The sequence below is a fragment of the Melospiza melodia genome, chromosome 16 (assembly GCF_035770615.1).
Source record: "Melospiza melodia melodia isolate bMelMel2 chromosome 16, bMelMel2.pri, whole genome shotgun sequence".
NCBI lineage: Eukaryota > Metazoa > Chordata > Aves > Passeriformes > Passerellidae > Melospiza > Melospiza melodia.
This window is the reverse complement of record NC_086209.1, coordinates 5,315,242-5,332,981: the sequence shown is the minus strand read 5'-3', so window position 1 is coordinate 5,332,981 and position 17,740 is coordinate 5,315,242. Positions and strand designations below refer to the sequence as shown.

General features: G+C 45.6%; 1 protein-coding gene across 4 annotated transcripts; it reads left to right on the top strand.

Annotated features, from left to right (window-relative positions):
• Nucleotides 1–156: 156 nt before the first annotated feature.
• Nucleotides 157–13,765, top strand: NONO (non-POU domain containing octamer binding). Of its 4 annotated transcripts, none has more exons than XM_063170432.1 (11): nucleotides 157–285; nucleotides 449–572; nucleotides 3,182–3,375; nucleotides 4,348–4,649; nucleotides 6,646–6,741; nucleotides 7,619–7,815; nucleotides 8,568–8,652; nucleotides 9,674–9,776; nucleotides 11,112–11,154; nucleotides 11,477–11,586; nucleotides 12,735–13,765. In XM_063170432.1, the coding sequence occupies exons 2-11, from the start codon at nucleotides 458–460 to the stop codon at nucleotides 12,870–12,872; spliced, it is 1,383 nt and encodes a 460-aa protein (XP_063026502.1). In that variant the 5' UTR covers nucleotides 157–285; nucleotides 449–457; the 3' UTR covers nucleotides 12,873–13,765. The 4 variants fall into 4 exon arrangements, with proteins under 4 accessions (XP_063026502.1, XP_063026501.1, XP_063026500.1 ...); XM_063170431.1 differs by having other exon boundaries at nucleotides 3,155–3,375; XM_063170430.1 differs by having other exon boundaries at nucleotides 449–617.
• Nucleotides 13,766–17,740: the final 3,975 nt, after the last annotated feature.

Genomic DNA, 17,740 nt, shown 5'->3' with positions numbered 1-17,740 from the left:
GCCGCTCCCTTGACCAATGGGGTCCGCGCACGGCCAGCTGGTCCCGCCCCACTACGGCGGCCGCTGTGAGTGACGGCGGGCTTGGCCAGTTAGCGGCGCGGCGGCGGGCGCCAGGTGGCCAATAGGAGCTCAGGGAGAGGGGCGCCGTGTTAGGCTGCGCGAGTTCCGGCCGCGCGCTCTCCGCTCAGGGCCGCCGCGGTCCCGGTGCCCGTGTCCGTCCCGGTGTCCGTGTCCGGGGCCGGTGCCCGTCCCGGTGTCCGTGTCCCTGTCCGGTGTTGCCGCCAGGTGAGCTCGCGGGGGCGGTAGGGTCGCGGCTCGGCCCCGCTCCGTCGCCGCCGGGGCCCGGCGCGGCCTGCGCGGCCCGCCCCGCCCCTGCACGCGGGGCCGGCGGGAGCCAGCCGGGACCGAGCTCCGGGCCGCCTCCCGACCGTGCGCGTGTTGCTTTTAGGTGGGGAAGATGCAGGGCAACAAGGGCTTCAACATGGAGAAGCAGAACCACGCTCCGCGCAAGCAGCACCAGCAGCACCCGCCGCCGTCCATCCCCGCGAACGGGCAGCAGGCCAACAGCCAGAGTGAGTCCCGGGCCCGCCGCGGGGGCCCGCCCGGCCCCGCTCTGGGTAGGCGCTGAGCGACCGCTTCGGTGCAGCGGGAAACCTCGGGTTAGCTGCGGCCCTCGGGCGTGCAACAGGTCTCGGCAGGAACAAAAGGAACCCGGTTTTCTAAGTTTAAACAATAAATCCTTAGGTTCTCAAGCAGGCTGCAGCATCTCCTGCTAAATCAGTTTTTTCCCGTTGTTGGAGGCTGCGGTTTTAATTGCGCCTGGGCTGTATTTGTGCGTTTTCTTTTGGTTTTTTTAAGTCCGCTCGTGGGTGCGCGGGAGTCCTGTGGCGTTTGTTCGGAAGTGTTTTGTGTTCGTAAGTTTCTTGCGTTCCCAAAACCAGGGAAAGCGATATAGAGGTTCTGTCTTTGTCCGAAAATCCCAGGGAAAGATCGCTTACAGTTTGAAAGTCAGTGCGTTCTTGACAGTGTGTCTGTAAGCGTCGCGAATATAACGAGCTCTGTCTTTCATTGTCTGGTTCCTGTTTTTTCCCCGGGCATAACAGATGGCTTCTCAATACAGGTTTTCTTAGGAAGTTAGAAAGTTAAGAAGCTTGATTGCTAGAGCAGTTACTAGATTATACAGAAGTAAGAATCGGTGAAGATTATGTTGTAGTGAGAACGTTGTTGCAGCGATCTGCAGGCGCCTCTTCAGATTGATTTTTCTTTGTTTACAATGAGGAACCGGGAGATGCCCAGCTTTACTCAGTATTTAATGCCAGTGGACATTGCCGAAGCCGTTCTGCTCCAGCGGGTGTCCGGGTTTTCCTGGTCAGTGTGGAGTGAGCTCCGGAGCGGGGACAGAACGCGTTAATGGCTTCAGGGGCCTGAACCCATCTAACCTGATGGTTTAGAAGTAGCGAGACATCTCCGTTAGCATTTTTGGGGAGGGAAAGAGTGCTTTGGTTTTATTAGATGTGGATTTTTTTTTTTTTAAGTTTGGACACTTTGGCTGTTCAAAACAAAAACGTGTAGAAGTCACCTGTGTGCTTTGTGTGATTCCTCATAGTGGGGTTTTTCTGTGTCAAGGATACCGGGCTGGTAAAAATCCGGCATGTTTTTGTTAAGTGGCGGAGTTGAACAGGCTCTTTATCAGTTCCCAGACAATAACAGAGCAGAGTGGCAGAGCAGCCGGTTCCAGTCGGGTTGAAAACAGTAACAGTGCAGCTGTACTGGGGAATTCCCTGGGGAATCAGCTTGGAGTGAGTGAGTGTGTTTCACTCCTTTGCGTGGATCTCCTGAGGCAGAACAGAGGTACTCTGTGTACCCCTGAGTGTAACTCTCTGCAAGTACCTCGTGTTGTATCCACAGCCCTTCAGATTCATCCCCAAACACTCATGCTGTGAACAAGGCAAAACATTTCACTCCTGCACCTTTGCTGTGTGAAGTAGATAACTTACTCCTACTGCTCTTCTCTGGGCACGCTCTGTCTGGTTATTTAGTGTTGGCCATGGAGGTGTGCTTACTCCTATCAAGGAGTTGTCCTTGCATTGTCTTTTCATGGACAGTCTTTCTCATTTATTGCCCTGTTTTGTAACTGCAATCAAGCCATTGATGTTCACAGTTTATTTCATATGTGTGACCATGACTTGTGTCCTCCTCTGCAAAGCAAAGGAGTTGCTTTCTGTGCCCTGTAGTCCTGTGTGGTTAAGTTCCATGTGTGTTTAAGAAAATGGGGCACAGGGTGATAAAGTGATGCTAAATCCACCCCTGTGTCTGGCACAGACAGAGCTTTCAGGCTCATGCTGGACTCTTGCTGAATTAAGGGTTAAAGATTGTATATGCCTGTGGGGATTTGAGAATGTTACTGTTTGTGTTTATTTCTGTTGGACAGCTCAGAAAATATTTTAACCTTGGACTTGATCTCAGAGGTCTTTTCCAACTTTAAAAATCCCTTCTAGCAGAACTTACTGAATAAGGATTTTTTTCTTGTAATTAATCTTGTAATTTTTCTGAGGGCTCATTTATATGGCAGGGTTTTTTTTAAATTTTGGGTTGGTGTTTTCCCCCACTGTTTTAACTATTCCAGCCTTCTCTTCAGCTTGGAAACCCATACTCTGGAACCCGTCTCACAGAATGACAGCTATCTTAAATGTTAACTGTCTGAACAAAATTTCCTCTTATTTTCATATTTTTCTAGATATCTGGAGTTGGTTTTGTGTGTTTTTGAGTAAAAATCTGTTTTCTGGCTAAACTGTGGCTTTTCTGTAATTATTTGTGTTGTAATAGCAAAATCCTGTGTTGTGACTGCAGTTGTTTTTTTTTTGTGGGCCAGTTACCTTGACCAGATCTCAAAGTTGGAGTGAAATATTTGATGTTATTTCAAGCTACAGTGTGTTTGTTTCCTCCAATTCACTGGTGTTAATGAGCACTGAGGTTCAGTTTTCTTTAAAAAAAGCTATGGGACCAGTCTGAAATAAAACATCAAACTCCCTTTTTTGCTGGAGAGATGGCTGGAGAGGTTTAAGACCAAAATGAATGAGTGTGTTACCTGTATTATCCTGTGTCTCTGTGGTCACTGTGATGAAACCTAATAAAATTTTCCCCCCAACTGTAGAGCAGCTGTGTACCTTATTCCCCTCAGATGAAGGCCTGACCATTGACCTGAAGAATTTCCGGAAACCCGGGGAAAAGACCTTCACCCAAAGGAGCCGCCTCTTTGTGGGGAATCTGCCCCCTGATATTACAGAGGAAGAGATGAGAAAGTTGTTTGAGAAGTATGGCAAGGCAGGGGAAGTCTTCATACACAAGGACAAAGGCTTTGGTTTTATCAGGCTGGTGAGTGACTTGGCACTTTGGGGAGTTTTGTGGTGATGGCTCTCAATGGAGCACTGTTGCTAATTGAAAGCTGTAGATGTTCTGATGTCTTGCTGATTACACCTGCTGGTGATCTCAGTAACCTGGAATATGGGATTAGTTTCCAAGTGGTTGGTCTAGAGCTTGCTTTTAAGAGAGATGTGAATTTAGGCAGCTTGTGGCAGGAGTTGAGAGATCTGATAAATTTATTCTGAAATCAGCTGGTAGAAAGCAGAAAAAAAACTCACATGAATGTGATGCTATTATAGACAAAGTGAACTTTTCTATTTCTGGAATATGGAATTCCTATGGGCATAGTTTGTCATGCAGCATTTCTGGCATGATTAATGCTCTTGGGCTAGGGAATCTCTAGATGATCACGTTGAAGTGTGTCTGAAAGGGAAGTAGCTACCACCATAGAGTGGTTCTTAGATTTCTGTGGCTCATGCACCACCTTTGTGAAAGCCTTGAGGGGAGTGGATGAGGTTTCCACAGCCATATCTGGGCCACTTTTATGTAGTGCAGGGGCTTAGTAGTTACTTAAGTGAGTGGAAAGGTGTGAAAGTGGCATAGGAGGTCTTTCACAGATTGTCATACTGTCAGCATTTCCGTATCAGACTTGGTTCATAGATGAATCTTGGTTGTTTCTTTAAAATTTGGTTGTTTTTTTTTTTAAGGTGCTTTGTAGCCTTAATATAATTATGTGTCATAATGAGAATGTCATTGTTTGCTTAGTTCATACTAGCTGTTGGACTAAACTTAGATATTTGTTATATATTTCTCACTCTCCCCACCCCCAAACCCTGGCTGTTCAGTCATTCACGATAAGGAATAGCTGTGCTTTTTGGCACGAGAATCATTTATTTCTCTCAGAAGTACTTGCCATGGAGAAATAAGTTTGTGTTTAGTCCCATGCCTTTGTGGGAGCTTTAATGCAGGCTGTTTTATCTGCAGGAAACTCGCACCCTGGCAGAGATTGCCAAGGTGGAGCTGGACAACATGCCTCTGCGTGGGAAGCAGCTCCGCGTGCGCTTTGCCTGCCACAGCGCCTCGCTGACGGTCAGGAACCTGCCTCAGTTTGTGTCCAACGAGCTCCTGGAGGAAGCCTTCTCAGTGTTTGGCCAGGTGGAAAGGGCTGTGGTTATTGTGGATGACAGAGGACGATCCTCTGGGAAAGGCATTGTGGAGTTCTCAGGGAAGCCTGCTGCTAGGAAGGCGCTGGATAGATGTAGTGATGGGTCTTTCCTGCTGACTACGTAAGTGTGCCTGGCACGGGTGCTCTGCATGGCTGGTGCACCCTGGTTCTGACACCTCAGTGGGACAGGTGGGGCATGAGGTGGTGGGGGATTGGCCTGGGGGGAACTTTATTTAGCTTTGTTCCAACAAGAGACAATCTGTGCTGAAGCTCAGGTCTGAAAGCTTTCTTCTGGGAAGCTGCTAGTGGGGTAAGGGCATAAAACTTCCCAATAAACTTTTTCTCTATAAAACAGCCTTAGGGCAATTAAAGCAGCCTTTAAGAACAGAGCCTGTTTCAGAGACCATCCATATAACTTGTTGGAAACAAAGTGCAAGTGTTTTAATTGTATACTTTGGGTCACTAAAGGGGAGAGTCTTCTCCACAGGGTGGAATGCCACTGTGGGCATGGGATCTGTTGGAGAGGCTGCTCACATAGATTGCATTGTGTGGAGTTTTCACCATTATAAACTGCTTTCCCTGTACTTGAATGTAATAAGGGAGAAAATCATGTTCTCATAATTATATGAAGTAGCTCAAGCAAATGACCAATTCCAGTTGCATTCCACAAAGCATCTTGTTGCTCTGTTAAGAGGGAGCCATTTCTTATCTCTTAGAAAAAAATTACTCTCTTGTATTATGCTCCTAGAATTTGTGACTAGAACACTTTCCGAAATTGAGCTATATTGCTCATTTTTGAAGCAATTTTTAAAAGTTTTGTGCTTCTCACTTCCTGTGGCTCTGCAGTGGCACAGCTATACACAAGCACATTCAGTTTCAAAAAGCAGGTTTTGTTTATTTCTTTTTTAATACCTATTTTTCTCCCTGATGCTTCTTAAGGATAACCAACATAGTGAGTAGTGCTCTACCAGGAGGATTATTGTTAGGGAGCTTTTGCTGGTTCAGAAGTCTATACCTGAAAGAACAATGAAAATAGACTTTTAAAAGTGATTTTTAAAACTAATCACTATCAATGCATAGCTAAGGTTAACATTCAGTCTCTTTATAGCTATCAGTACATTGGGTTTTGGTATCTAAGACTACAAATAAGTCTGTTGTTCTTTTCTAGTTATGGTTTGGTTTTGATTAAACTTGTTCTGGTTTGTCCTAGTTCAAGACAGGAAATCTAGATAAACTGTTTGAAATCTGTTCATATTAGAAAATAAGATTATTAATAATGGAATATGTCACATCAAAGTGCAAAGCTGTATTATGGATCTTGAGCTGAGGAAATGGATTTTAGCCCTCCATATCCTGCCTTCCTGCTGGAGCCTGGGTACCCATTGCCAACTTGGCACAACAGGATCATCTGTCTTCATTTCCCCAGCCCTGGCACAGGGGACTGAGAGCTCATGGGAAGCTGGGGTGCTGCTTTGTGCTGAGGATGAGCAGTGTCAGTGCTGTGCTGGAGAGCTGATTCAGGGACCAGGTCAATACTTTGTTCTGCATGCAGAAGCCAGGGAGAGAGGAGCACACATCTGCAGTGTCTGCTCTGAAGTGCACCACTGGATTCCCTGGGGGGTGGAAATTCAGACAAGGGCCCAGTGGGCTTTCCTAGAGCAATGTTGCCAAGCAACAGTAGCACATGGTGGCCTCACCAGCACAGGATGACTGGATGGTACAGCCTGCAGCCTCCAGTGAGGAGTGTGTGGTGACTCTTTGCTTTAGATAGCCATAAAAAGGCACAGATGGCTTGTGCCACTCTAGAGACAAGACTTCATGCTGAGTAGATCTTACTGGAGTGTGTCAGGATTCCAGTTAAGCTGTAACTTACAAGTAACTGCAAATATTCTTCTTCCAGTACAATTTTGGTTTGGATTAAACAAGGATTTTGATTTACAGTTGTACTTCTATTCTAGAAAAATGAAGTTCAAAGTGATTCCTGGTTTCACTTTGGTTGAGATCCCCAGCTGCCCTGAGTTTCTTTGAGCAGTGCTAAAATCAGTATAAGTTGTGCTTTCCACAACTGCAAGCTTGTTCTTGATTTTTTGTCAAAGCACCTCATTTTATCTTTACAGATTCCCTCGCCCTGTCACTGTGGAGCCCATGGATCAGTATGATGATGAGGAGGGTCTACCAGAGAAACTAGTCATCAAAAATCAGCAGTATCACAAGTATGTGCCTGGCATGCAGCAGGAGAGGAGAGTGCCTGTGGGCCAGTGTCTGTCTTAGAGGGGTGGCTCACCAGTGCTCATCAGGTCCTCCTTTTTTTGCATAAATGTGACCTGACTTTAGAAGGAGAATTGCATTCACTCTTCTCTTGCCATGATTGGCTGAAAGAAAACAGTGATTTTGAATCCACACTACTGAGTAAGACTGGCTGCCTTCACATATTTTCTATAAGTCCATTTCAGTTGTTGGAATAAAAAATTAGGTCAATTTGATACAACACAGATGGCATGAGATTCCCTGGGAAGTATTACAGAAAGCCTTTGTAGGAAACACTTGAATCCACAATAGAAATTTGGGGAATTATATGAGTGGCATTAGGAGATTGTAGAGCTATCCAGGTATAAGACCAGAGTCTTAGAAGACTTCCCAGTATAAGTAGGAATCTTGTGATCTGAGCAGTTGTCATTGGCAAACCATGTGAGCTCATGAATTTTTCAAGTAAGGAAGATGAGAGCTTCAGGAGGTAGAATTAGGAATAGTCCTGTTCTACAGGTGCAGAGTGAAAATAACATACACACTTGGGCAATGTTTGTTTCTGGAGTGCATCTGTCCATAAGATGTGCAGCAGGAGCAAAGGCTGTTGCTTTCAAGGGGATTTCTAAATCTCTTTACCCAGAATCTCTTATGAAAGCAGTGTCATTTCTTGTTATGGAGGAGGACAGCTTCCATGCAGGAATAAGATGATGCCCGAGGAGCAAACAAACTGGTGTCTTAGGCACAGTTAAGTGGGGCCTCCTATTGCATTTGACATACAAATGGAGTTTGCTTGGTTCCTCCTTGCTCTCCTGAAGCATTCACTAGCTGTTCATTGTGTGCCAGGGAGCGTGAGCAGCCTCCTCGGTTTGCACAGCCTGGCAGCTTTGAGTATGAATATGCCATGCGTTGGAAGGCTTTGATAGAGATGGAGAAGCAGCAGCAGGAACAAGTAGATCGCAACATCAAGGAAGCTCGAGAGAAGCTGGAGATGGAGATGGAAGCAGCTCGCCACGAGCACCAAGTGATGCTCATGCGACAAGGTACCAGCCAGATGGGTAAATCCAGGGTGGGAGCAGGGCCCTGTGCTGTCCTGGAGTGGGTGGCTCAATGGACTGGCTAGAGACCACTCAAGGGGAGCTGTGGTGCAAATAAATGGAATCGTAGCATTGTTTAGGTGGAAAAGATCAGCAAGCCCAACCATTAACCTCCTTTCAGGTACTTGTAGAGCAATAAAGTCTCCTCAAGTCTTTTCTCCAGGCTGAGCCCCTTTCCCAGCTCTCTCAGCTGCTCCCCATCAGAATTGTGTTCCAAACCCTTCCCCAGCTCTGTTCCCTTCTCTGGACACGCTCCAGCCCCTCAGTGTCTGTTTTGTTGTGAGGAGCCCAGAGCTGCACACAGGATTTGAGGAGTGGCCTCAGCAGTGCTCAGGCAGGGGACAGTCACTGTCCTGGTCCTGCTGCCCCACCATGGCTGGGACAGGCCAGGTGCCCTTGGCCTCTTGCCCACCTGGGCACACCTGGCTCCTGTTGAGCTGCTGGTGAGCAGCACCCCCAGGGCCTTTCCCACCAGGCCCTTTCCAGCCCCTCTGCCCAGCCTGGAGCTGCAGGGCTTGGTGTGCCCCAGGACAGGGCCTGGCACTGAATCTTGTTAGACCTAACATGGAGAGATGCTACTGTATTGGTAAAGACTCTGTTACCTTTTTCTCTTCTATGTTACAGTTCTACTTCAGGAATTCATGAGAGGTGGCATGGGAGATGAGTCTGATTGTGTTTTTTACTGTTGTCTTACACAGATTTAATGAGGCGCCAGGAGGAGCTGAGGAGAATGGAGGAATTGCATAACCAAGAAGTACAAAAACGTAAACAGTTGGAACTCAGGTAAGGGGGCAGGTTGTGAAATGCTGTGAATCCAGAGCAGAATAAAACACCTCTTCACTGTGCCTAGTTGTTCATTGTGACAATTTAATTACTACCTCAAGTGTGCCTGTACTTTGGGCTTTTTTTGTTCATAGGGAAGAGTGTACATTTGGTTTAAGATGGAAGAGTTAGGAGTTTCCTCCATTGATTAGTATGTGCTTCTTCACATTTCTGTGTCTCAGTTAAGCTCCTTTAAATGAGGCAGATAGAAAAATCAGAATCTCTGCTGTGATTTAGTGGCTTCAGTGCTGCAGATTGGGAGATCCCATTCCAGCATCTCTGTTTTCATTTGAGGATAACTTGGTCTCAGAGATTTCTCTCTCCATTGTAGCGCTTCCTTGTCTTGGGGTTGTTTTGAGAAGCTCCAGGAAGATTACCAGACTATTTGTAATAGAAGGGGCTTGAGAGCTGTCAGGCTTGATGCATGATATTGCAAGTAGGCTGCATGCATTTGGGAGCTGCTGTGTACATAGGGTTGGAAAACACTTCTAAGATCATGAGTTCAGCTGTAAATCTATCAGTGCCAAGCCCACCACATCTACACATCCTTTAAATCCTTTTAGGAATGGTGACTCCACCACTTTCTGGGCAGCCTGTGCCAATGCTTTGTAACTGTTTTGAAGAAATTTTCCTGATGACAAATCTGAATTTTCCCTGGTGTGACTTGAGGAAGTTTCCTTTTGTCCTGTCACTTGTTACCTGGGAGAAGAGTCTGACTCCCACCTGGCTCCACCCTCCTGTCAGGCAGTTGTAGAGGGTGGTGGTGTCCCCCTTGAGCCTCCTTTTCTCCAGGCTGAGCCCCTCCGCCTCCTTCAGCTGCTCCTCATGACACACACACAAGTGGTTTTTTTTTCAAATGAGCTCTCAAAACCGAAAGTTTGAAGTGGGAAGTTTCCAATGAAGATCCATGAGGCAGCACTGCAGCCCAGTGATGCAGGTGGTTGGTGTTTGTTGTGCTGAGCATCTTGGGCTTGGTTTGCAGGCAAGAGGAGGAGCGCAGGCGCCGTGAGGAGGAGATGAGAAGGCAGCAGGAGGAGATGATGAGACGCCAGCAGGAAGGCTTCAAAGGGAATTTTGCTGATGCGGTACGAGTGCCTCTACATTTCCATTACATCTCCACACTCACTATAGATTTTTCCCTTCCACAGCACAGCTTTCTGTGAATTTTCAGCTTGGTTGGAGGACTGTACATCAGTAGTGCAGTCTACCCTAAATTATTGACTCCCTCCAATCTTAATACAGTTTAGCCTGGAAACTGTAAATCTCCCAGTTCTGTTGCACTGCTCTTCACATAGAGCCCTCTGTAGCTGTCTTACTGTTCAGAAAAATGTGTGCTGACTAATTCTATTCTAACAGCAACACACACTGTCCTGAAGCACTGCAGCAGAAGGCTGTTATGATTATATGACTGGCAATATCCCTAGCTTGCAGTCTTTCTTAGTCATAATAAAATGATCCCAACTGAGGGCACTGCTGCAGGCATGGTATATGCTTGTACTTTAAAGTCAGTTGGTCAAGTATTTTTTTGTAGTGTAACGTGGTGGTAACCTGCCTTTTAATAACAGTATCTCTAGTTCTATAGAGAAATGCCTTACAATTTGTTTCCAGTCCCAGGCAGTTTCTGTTGTGGAGGCAGCTGTAGGGCTGTTCAGATGGTGTAATGGCTTTGATGCAGCTGGGGGTAAGTGTTCAATGCTTACTAGTGAACTTGGCCCCTAGGCAAAATAGGTAAATGTGTGTCAAACCAAAGGGCCAAGAGCTTGGCTGAGCCAAAAGCTGGAATATTTTCTTTGTGCAGCAGATATCCTGATTCCTACAAATAATATTGCCTTCGTATGATGGATAATGGCACTGAAACTACAGATGAAATGAAAGTTGTCTTCACTTACCACTGTTAAAAAAGTAGTGCTCTCACTGAAGTGCTCCTGATTTTGCAGTGAGAAAAATCTTTGATAGGTGTTTCTGATGCTTGGTTAATAAAAGAGAAATTGAGCTCACTAAATGGTATTTTAATGCAAGTGACCCAGTACTGTGTCTTTATGTAAGCTTGCATTCCTTTCAACAGGAAAAGCTTCTTAGCTGTGCTGAGAGAGTAGCAAAAGTAATTCTGTCTAATGTGTTACTACTGGTCAGCACATCTTTCCATCAAGATGTGTTTGTTAAAGTCTGCATGTGCAGCTTTGCTGCTGGATGTTTTATTATAATTTTGAAAAACTACCTTTTATAATGAGATATTTAAAATAAAACCTATTCATTCAGCAATTGTCACGTGAAGGTTGCTCCTGCCTTTCTTTGACATTTACCCTGGGAATTACTTTTCTATACATTATTCAGTAGTAAATCCTCAGAACTCTTTGAATTTGTATAATTTCATTTTTAAAAGCCCGATTATCAGTTGAGATGAGTGTCTGTCTTTCCAGAGGGAGCCACCAGACATGCGAATGGGACAGATGGGTATGGGAGGTAAGAGTTTTCTTTGTTCCTGTGCATGTTCATTTCCTTACAAAATCTACCCCCTTTTTTTAGTGATCTCATTTTATTGGCTTCTTATTTAGAAACTCAGTCAAAGTAATCTCCCAGGCTAGTAAGAGGAAGTATTCATGTGACAGGAAACACAACATGCTGTAAAGCAAGATCAACTGATTGTGACCTGATAGTGCAAAGCTGGTTAATAGACTGGACTCTATCCCTGCATGGAGCAATGATTTGTGGCTCTGGGATGATGAGCAGACCCTGGTCACTGTGTGTGTGTGTGCCAGGACTATTCCTCAGTTTTCTTTTCCAGGTACCATTGGCATGAACAATAGAGGAGCTATGGGTGGTACCAATGTCCCAGCTCCTGCACCTCCTGCTGCTGGTCCTGGAGCTATGATCCCTGATGGAGCCATGGGAATGGTAGTGTATCTACATCTGCTTTTTGTGCACACCTCTAAAATGCAGATTGTATTGTTTCCAGTATTAAGCACTAGCTGCTGAAGTTGAGGCTTATTTATCTACTCAGACCTGTTGCTTCACTCCTGCTAAGTTAATCTTGCTTTGGTACTAGCTGATAATTTTCAGGAGATTGAGCCAAGTGTAATAATGGCTTCATTTACTTCCAAGAGAGCTGGTGCTAAAATGCTTGTTAGAAAGCTCTTAGGAGTTGTTTTTAAATGACCTAGTGGGAAGCACTCTGTGAAATTGAGAGGTTTTTGAGAGTAGATTCTTGTAGGCATAAAGCCAAGCTTTCAGGAGTGTTCTGTTCATCACCAGTTCCATAACCAGGAAAGGGTTATCTCCTGTTCTCATATGCCAGAATGAGTTCAGCCAATTTGCTTAGGAGGTCAAAAGCAAAGAATCAGTGGTGTTCATGCTTATTTGTTTGACTTTTTAATTTTTTTTTGTATTAGATTTAGTTTTGAACTTTACTGCAGGGTTTTGCAATAGATGCTGGCTTTTGTGGCATTTGTTATCCATCTCTGTCACACAGAGGATTGGCCCTCCCACAGTGTCAGGACTTCAGTCACCAGCAGAAACAGCAGCAGTCATAGTAAAGTTTGTCCTGAAAGTTCATCTTCCTTCAGTGGCTTCTATGAACTGGTCTAATGAACAGTTTTCCTGCAAACATTCCTATACTCAGACTGCTTGCTCTGTTGTGACTGCTGTGATACAGATTTTTTTTTTTCCATAAAAAACAGTTTTATTTGTCTAAAAACCACCTAAGTGGTAGGGACAGCAAAGCAGCTGAGGTTAAGGGAATGTGCACTACACAGGGAAATTAAGGGGGAAGGTGAAGCCAGGAGTGGAAAGGGAAGATGAGTTCAGATGGCTCAGCTGCTGCACACAGTCCCAGTATGCCTGACTGCAGGTTGTGTGGGGAAAGGAGCTTTGTTCTACAAAGGTTTGGGATGTGGGGATGTTTTTGGTGGGGTGAATGCTTGCAGTGAGGTCAGCTGGAATTGTGGAATATTGGTAGAATTGCAATCAACTCAAACTGCTTTTAACTGCCCTTTGTTCTTCCTTGTTTTTCTTCCTGCATCTTCTGCACGTGTGCTCGTTCCCAGACCCCACCACCGCCTCCAGACCGCTTTGGCCAGGGTGGAGCCATGGAAGGCCTCGGGGCCATGGGAGGGAACCCGCCCGCCTTCAACCGCGGAAACCCGGGCGGGGATTTCGGCCCCAACAAGCGCCGCAGATACTGAGCAGGGTTGAGCCATCCCCTGGACACGCCCCAAAGGAGGAAATCTCGGCAGGCCACACACAGGGTTCAACCTGGGGGGGAGGGGGGACGTTTTAAAGATAGTTAATTAGGGCCTGTTTTGGTAAAGCCGCTCTAGGACAAGGGGAGTGCAGTCTGACTGGTAAAGGTTTTGGAAAATTTCATGTGGTGCATTCCTAATTTCAAAGTGAAAAATGAATTCTGGGAGGCTGCCCTGGTTCAGTAACAGTAAAATCTTGCAAGGACCCTAATGCCTTGACCATTCCAGGTTTCCTGTATGCAGCTGAAATCATGAGGCTAAATTGGATAAAATTTCAGTATGTCTTGGCATTTTTTTAGTGTAGTGTACCTTGCTTAAGAGCACTGGGGGGGGTCTCTGGAGAACTAGGGCAGCATTTGGGTACTTTGCAGCTCCCATGATTTTGTAAATTTATATAGCTCCAAATGATCCGTCATGTAGTGAATTGGAGGAGGTTTTATTTGTTTCTTTTTCTTTTTTTTTCCCTCCTAACTTGTTAGTTACTCTTTTTACCTGGACCATTTGTTTCGTTGAAGTAGTTGACAGTCATGCAGCCTGAAGGGCTGGGAGGTTCTTGTTTGGATGGATTTTTTTGATAACGTGTTGTATCTCTTTATTTTTACTGGTAGTAAAGTACAATCTATTGGATAAAGATACTGTATCTCATGCTGAAGATTTAACTGAAACAAATGTTTGTATAATCCTAACCTTGCCTGTCTTTTGTGTAGAAGTACTACAAGATTTTTCATTTAGTGTAAACTGTTTGAACACAAACTGTAATTGTCCCACTAAAAAGTTCAAGTTTGTCTGAGGAATGTTACAGGAATGCATTATTAAAGTGGATTAAGCCTTTTTTATCTGGTGTCTTGTTTCTTCTTTTTTTTTTGTACTAATGTCTACATGTGAATTGAATTGAATGAAACTTCAGATTATGGTGTGAAAGTTGTTCTTGCATATCCCTGTAAAAGAGAGTGTTCAACCCCTGAGGATTTTGTAGCAGTTTTCCTTCTCACAGAACGAGTTTTATTTGTGGGTTGGAATGTGACCTTCAGCTTCAGCAGGTCAGAATGCGGAACGGGAACTGCTGACATACCTGGGATGTGTCTGCTGTGGTTGAAGGCTTGTCGGTGTGTCCTGGAGCTCAATTCCTTTCTCAGGTGCAGAGTGCAGAGTTGTCTGTGTGTGCTCTGTGCTGCAGTTGCCTCTGGCTGGGACTTTCCAGAACTCCTGTGCTGGGGTGGGAAGGAGAGGACTCGCTGTTGGCAAGGGTAATGCTTTATCTGGGGTAATACCTGGGGGAATCTGTAGGGTCAGGAGCCTTCTGTGGCTTATGCTCTCACATTGGGTCTCTAGAGTTGAGACTGCAAAGGAGAAGCTTAGAAATAAATTTAGGTGGGAAAGGGAGGAGGGAGAAAGTGTTTCAGCCTGAAAGCATAAGAAAGTGCCTTGAAAAATTGTGAAATCATGGGGAAGATAAAAACATTTTGAGATGGCTAATCTTGCCACAGCAAGAACCTTTAGTTTGGTCCTGTAGGTACTCTTTAAATGCAGGGGAAGATGAAATAATCACTCTGGGGCCTTAATTAGTTTACTCCTGACTTTGAATGGGGTTTAGTTAACCTGGAATGGGATGATAAGATGTATGGAAGAGAAGCTGCAGCCAATGCTCTTTGTTTCTTTTTCTTAATTTGTTTTCCACATTTGAAAGCATCAGCAGCTGGTTTGCTGAGATGATATGGTATCTAATGGTGGTTATCAGCTTGATTGTGAAGCATGAAGAGTTTGGTGATGTTTTTCATCTGCCTTATTTGCTAGAACAGCTCACTGTTGCAAAATCTCAAGTGAGAATGCTGATTAGCTTTTCTGTTGCTGTGTGGAAGATGGAGCAGTTCTTGTAGCTTGTCTGGAAAGAGGCTGGCAGACATTCACTAGTGCCATGGCTGTTGGGTAAGTGCAGTGTTTAATTCTGAAGTGTGAAATATGAGGAGAAGAAGCTATGAAGTTGCATCCAGGTATCTGTATTACCTCCTTCACCTGCCAGTTGCTCAGTTGCTGTGTGTTACTGGGCAGCCCAAGGAGGAATTGCTGTCCTAGTGGAACAGCAGAGCTCACATTTTCAGCATCACTCTGCTGCTGAACAGTCCTGAGCAAGTGTAAGGTAAGGATGGGTCTGGTTACTGCCTTTCCCTGGGAGAAAAGGGTGTGTGAAATCATTTAGCACTGCTCAAAGCCCATCTAACAAGATTTAAAATATCTAAATTAAAGATCCAGTGGCAGCAATGAAAGAAAACTAAATTCTGGTATGGATCCTATAGGTAACTGTTCTTAATTTGCTTTAAAGGAGGAGACTGAAAACCTGTAACTGAGTAAGGAAATGGTAAAGCAAACCTTCACTAAGATTTTCGGAGTCATGTCAGGGACAGGCTGGCTGCAGTGCAGAGGCATTTACAGCTGGGCACAGGAGCAGGCAAGGCTGCCTCACTCCAGAGCAGTTCCTTGCCCTGCTGAAGCCCGTTGGGTTTGGTGTTGGTGCTTGCACTGCCTGTTTCAGGCAAGGAGTGCATCTCCTGAGGCTGGGCTGTTCACAGCCCTACTGTGCTGAGGCTCAGCCCAGTGCAGAGGGAATGCTTCCCTCTGCATGCCTTTCCAGAGTGCTGGCTATTATTTAACTGCACACTGATGAAATATTTTTACTCTTCTGAGGATAAACTGGTGCCTTTTGCTCTCATATTTGATCAGCTGGTTTAAAATGCAGTTCTCCAGTATCAGTTTGTATCACACCAAGGACTGATGAGCAATTTGGTTTCACCACTTTGCTGTTAACTTTAAACCCCCATCATTTGTGGACTTCAGAAGTTACAACTTGTGCTTTATGCAGTTAAGTAGTGAGTGCATTTGCAAGAATCAAAGATAAATGAAAAATCCAGCTGGTATAATTCTGTCATACCAAAGCAATAGACAAACATTTCATTTTTTTTTCCTGGCACAGTGCCTCTAATTAGTGCCTCTAATTTATCACAGAAAGCTGCAAGTGATGGCATGTGCTGAACTACTTCTCCAGGGAGCTACCTTTGGGGGCTGGAAGAAGGAAGATGTGATTTTCTGTGGCCTTGCTGAAAGGAGCCATCATTCCCTCTTCTCTTGGTCGTGATTTGGGTACCTAGTGCCAGATGTAAGTAAAAAGAGTGAGAAAGCAAGGAGCTCAGCCAGGCACAGCATGGTTTTGGGGCACTTCACTTCAGTTTGGCTACTCTGCTCTAAATAAGCTCACGGGGACCTTGCTGTAAAGGCAACAGGACCCTCAAAAGGAGAAGTGCTAAAACTCCACGCTCAGTGCCAGTTCAGGGTATTTCAGCCAGCAGATTTTGATTCAGGATGCCAGATAATGATATAAAATTGAGTCTTAGGAGTAGACTGAACTCTTCTGGCTCCACCTGAGGACTAAAGAGCACTTTTTGATGAGGAATATTGCATGTGCCTTCAGAGTGAGCACTACAGTGAACCAACTCCTAAAGGAGTAACTCAGCTCCAAGGAATTACCTCTGGAGCACGACACTGGCTGAACTACAGGGAGAAAATCCTTATCAGATGGGTAGCAGGTTCCAGGCTGAGATTGTAATTCTCCAATGAGACTGAAGAGATGCAGCATTAGTCCTGTAATAACCCAAGCTGCAGAAGAGCAGTGGTCTTGAATGGAGAGGTTGCCCATACCCCCATTTCTGGTAGTTTTCTGGTTTTTTTCAAACCTATTCTCTGAACTGTTGAGTACAAGCAGTGCAGACCCCTTGGACAGGTGGTACATAATCCCTTAGCAGTACTATCTGAAGAGTGACCAGGCAGAGTTGCTCAACATGTGTTCTTTTGAGAAAGATTTTATTGCCCAAATAAATAAAACATTAATCCTGCCTGCTGCATACATAACAGTAACATGTTTTTCAGGGATATCCCTTCACCTAACAAGCCTTTTGTATGGAGGAATTACTCTGTGCTCTAGAAATGCAGTGTCTTGCTGCTCCCCTGGTTCCACAGGGCATCCTGAGCGACTGAAGGGTCAGGGGTGAGCTGGGTTGGTTTCCCTGCAGGTATCCAGCATGTTCTCCCCAGGACCTTGCAGGGCTGTTTTACACTGACCCTGATTGTTCAAGGGCAAACACATTCAGCTGGGTTTGAGAATAATTTATTCAGTTTTTTCTACTTCCTTTTTTGATCTGTTGTACGTGGAATTAAGTGTACATAAAGCAAACAGGCTCTATTTTTAATTGGGACTCTATTCCTGCCTCAGGCGTTCAGAGTTTCCCCAGCCCCTGGGGTACCTGCTGTTTATCTCTGTGATGTGTCAGCCACATCAGCCTGCTGGTGTTTCCTCTGAGGTGTGCAGGGTAACCTGAGCTCCACATTCCCACTGGCACAGGCTTGGTGACAGCTGCAGCCCTGGTGACAGCTCGTGGAAAGAACAGGGAGATCTGAAACTCTATAGCTCTGCTCAGCCCCCAGGATGGCAAACCCCCCCATCACAGGCCTCTGCCCATTCCCTGGGTCCCCAGTGATCTTTCTCACCTCAGCAGAGGCTCTGGATGCCAGCAGGATTTTTTTTTTTGCCCACCTTTGGGCCTGTTGGGTCAGCTGTGACCTGGGGCAGTGCTTTGGAGCCATGTGGACCATGTGGGTGTGACAAGCTCCCCCCTGCTCTCCTGTTCCCCTCCCAGCTTTTGGGTGGGTGTAGGTTTGTACACAGGCACAAAGAGGTGTGACAGTGATGCATGTCCTCCCCTGCTCAGGAGCTCACAAGGAGAAGCTGCTGGCTGTGTGCTGGTGTTGCTGCTGGCTGGGGC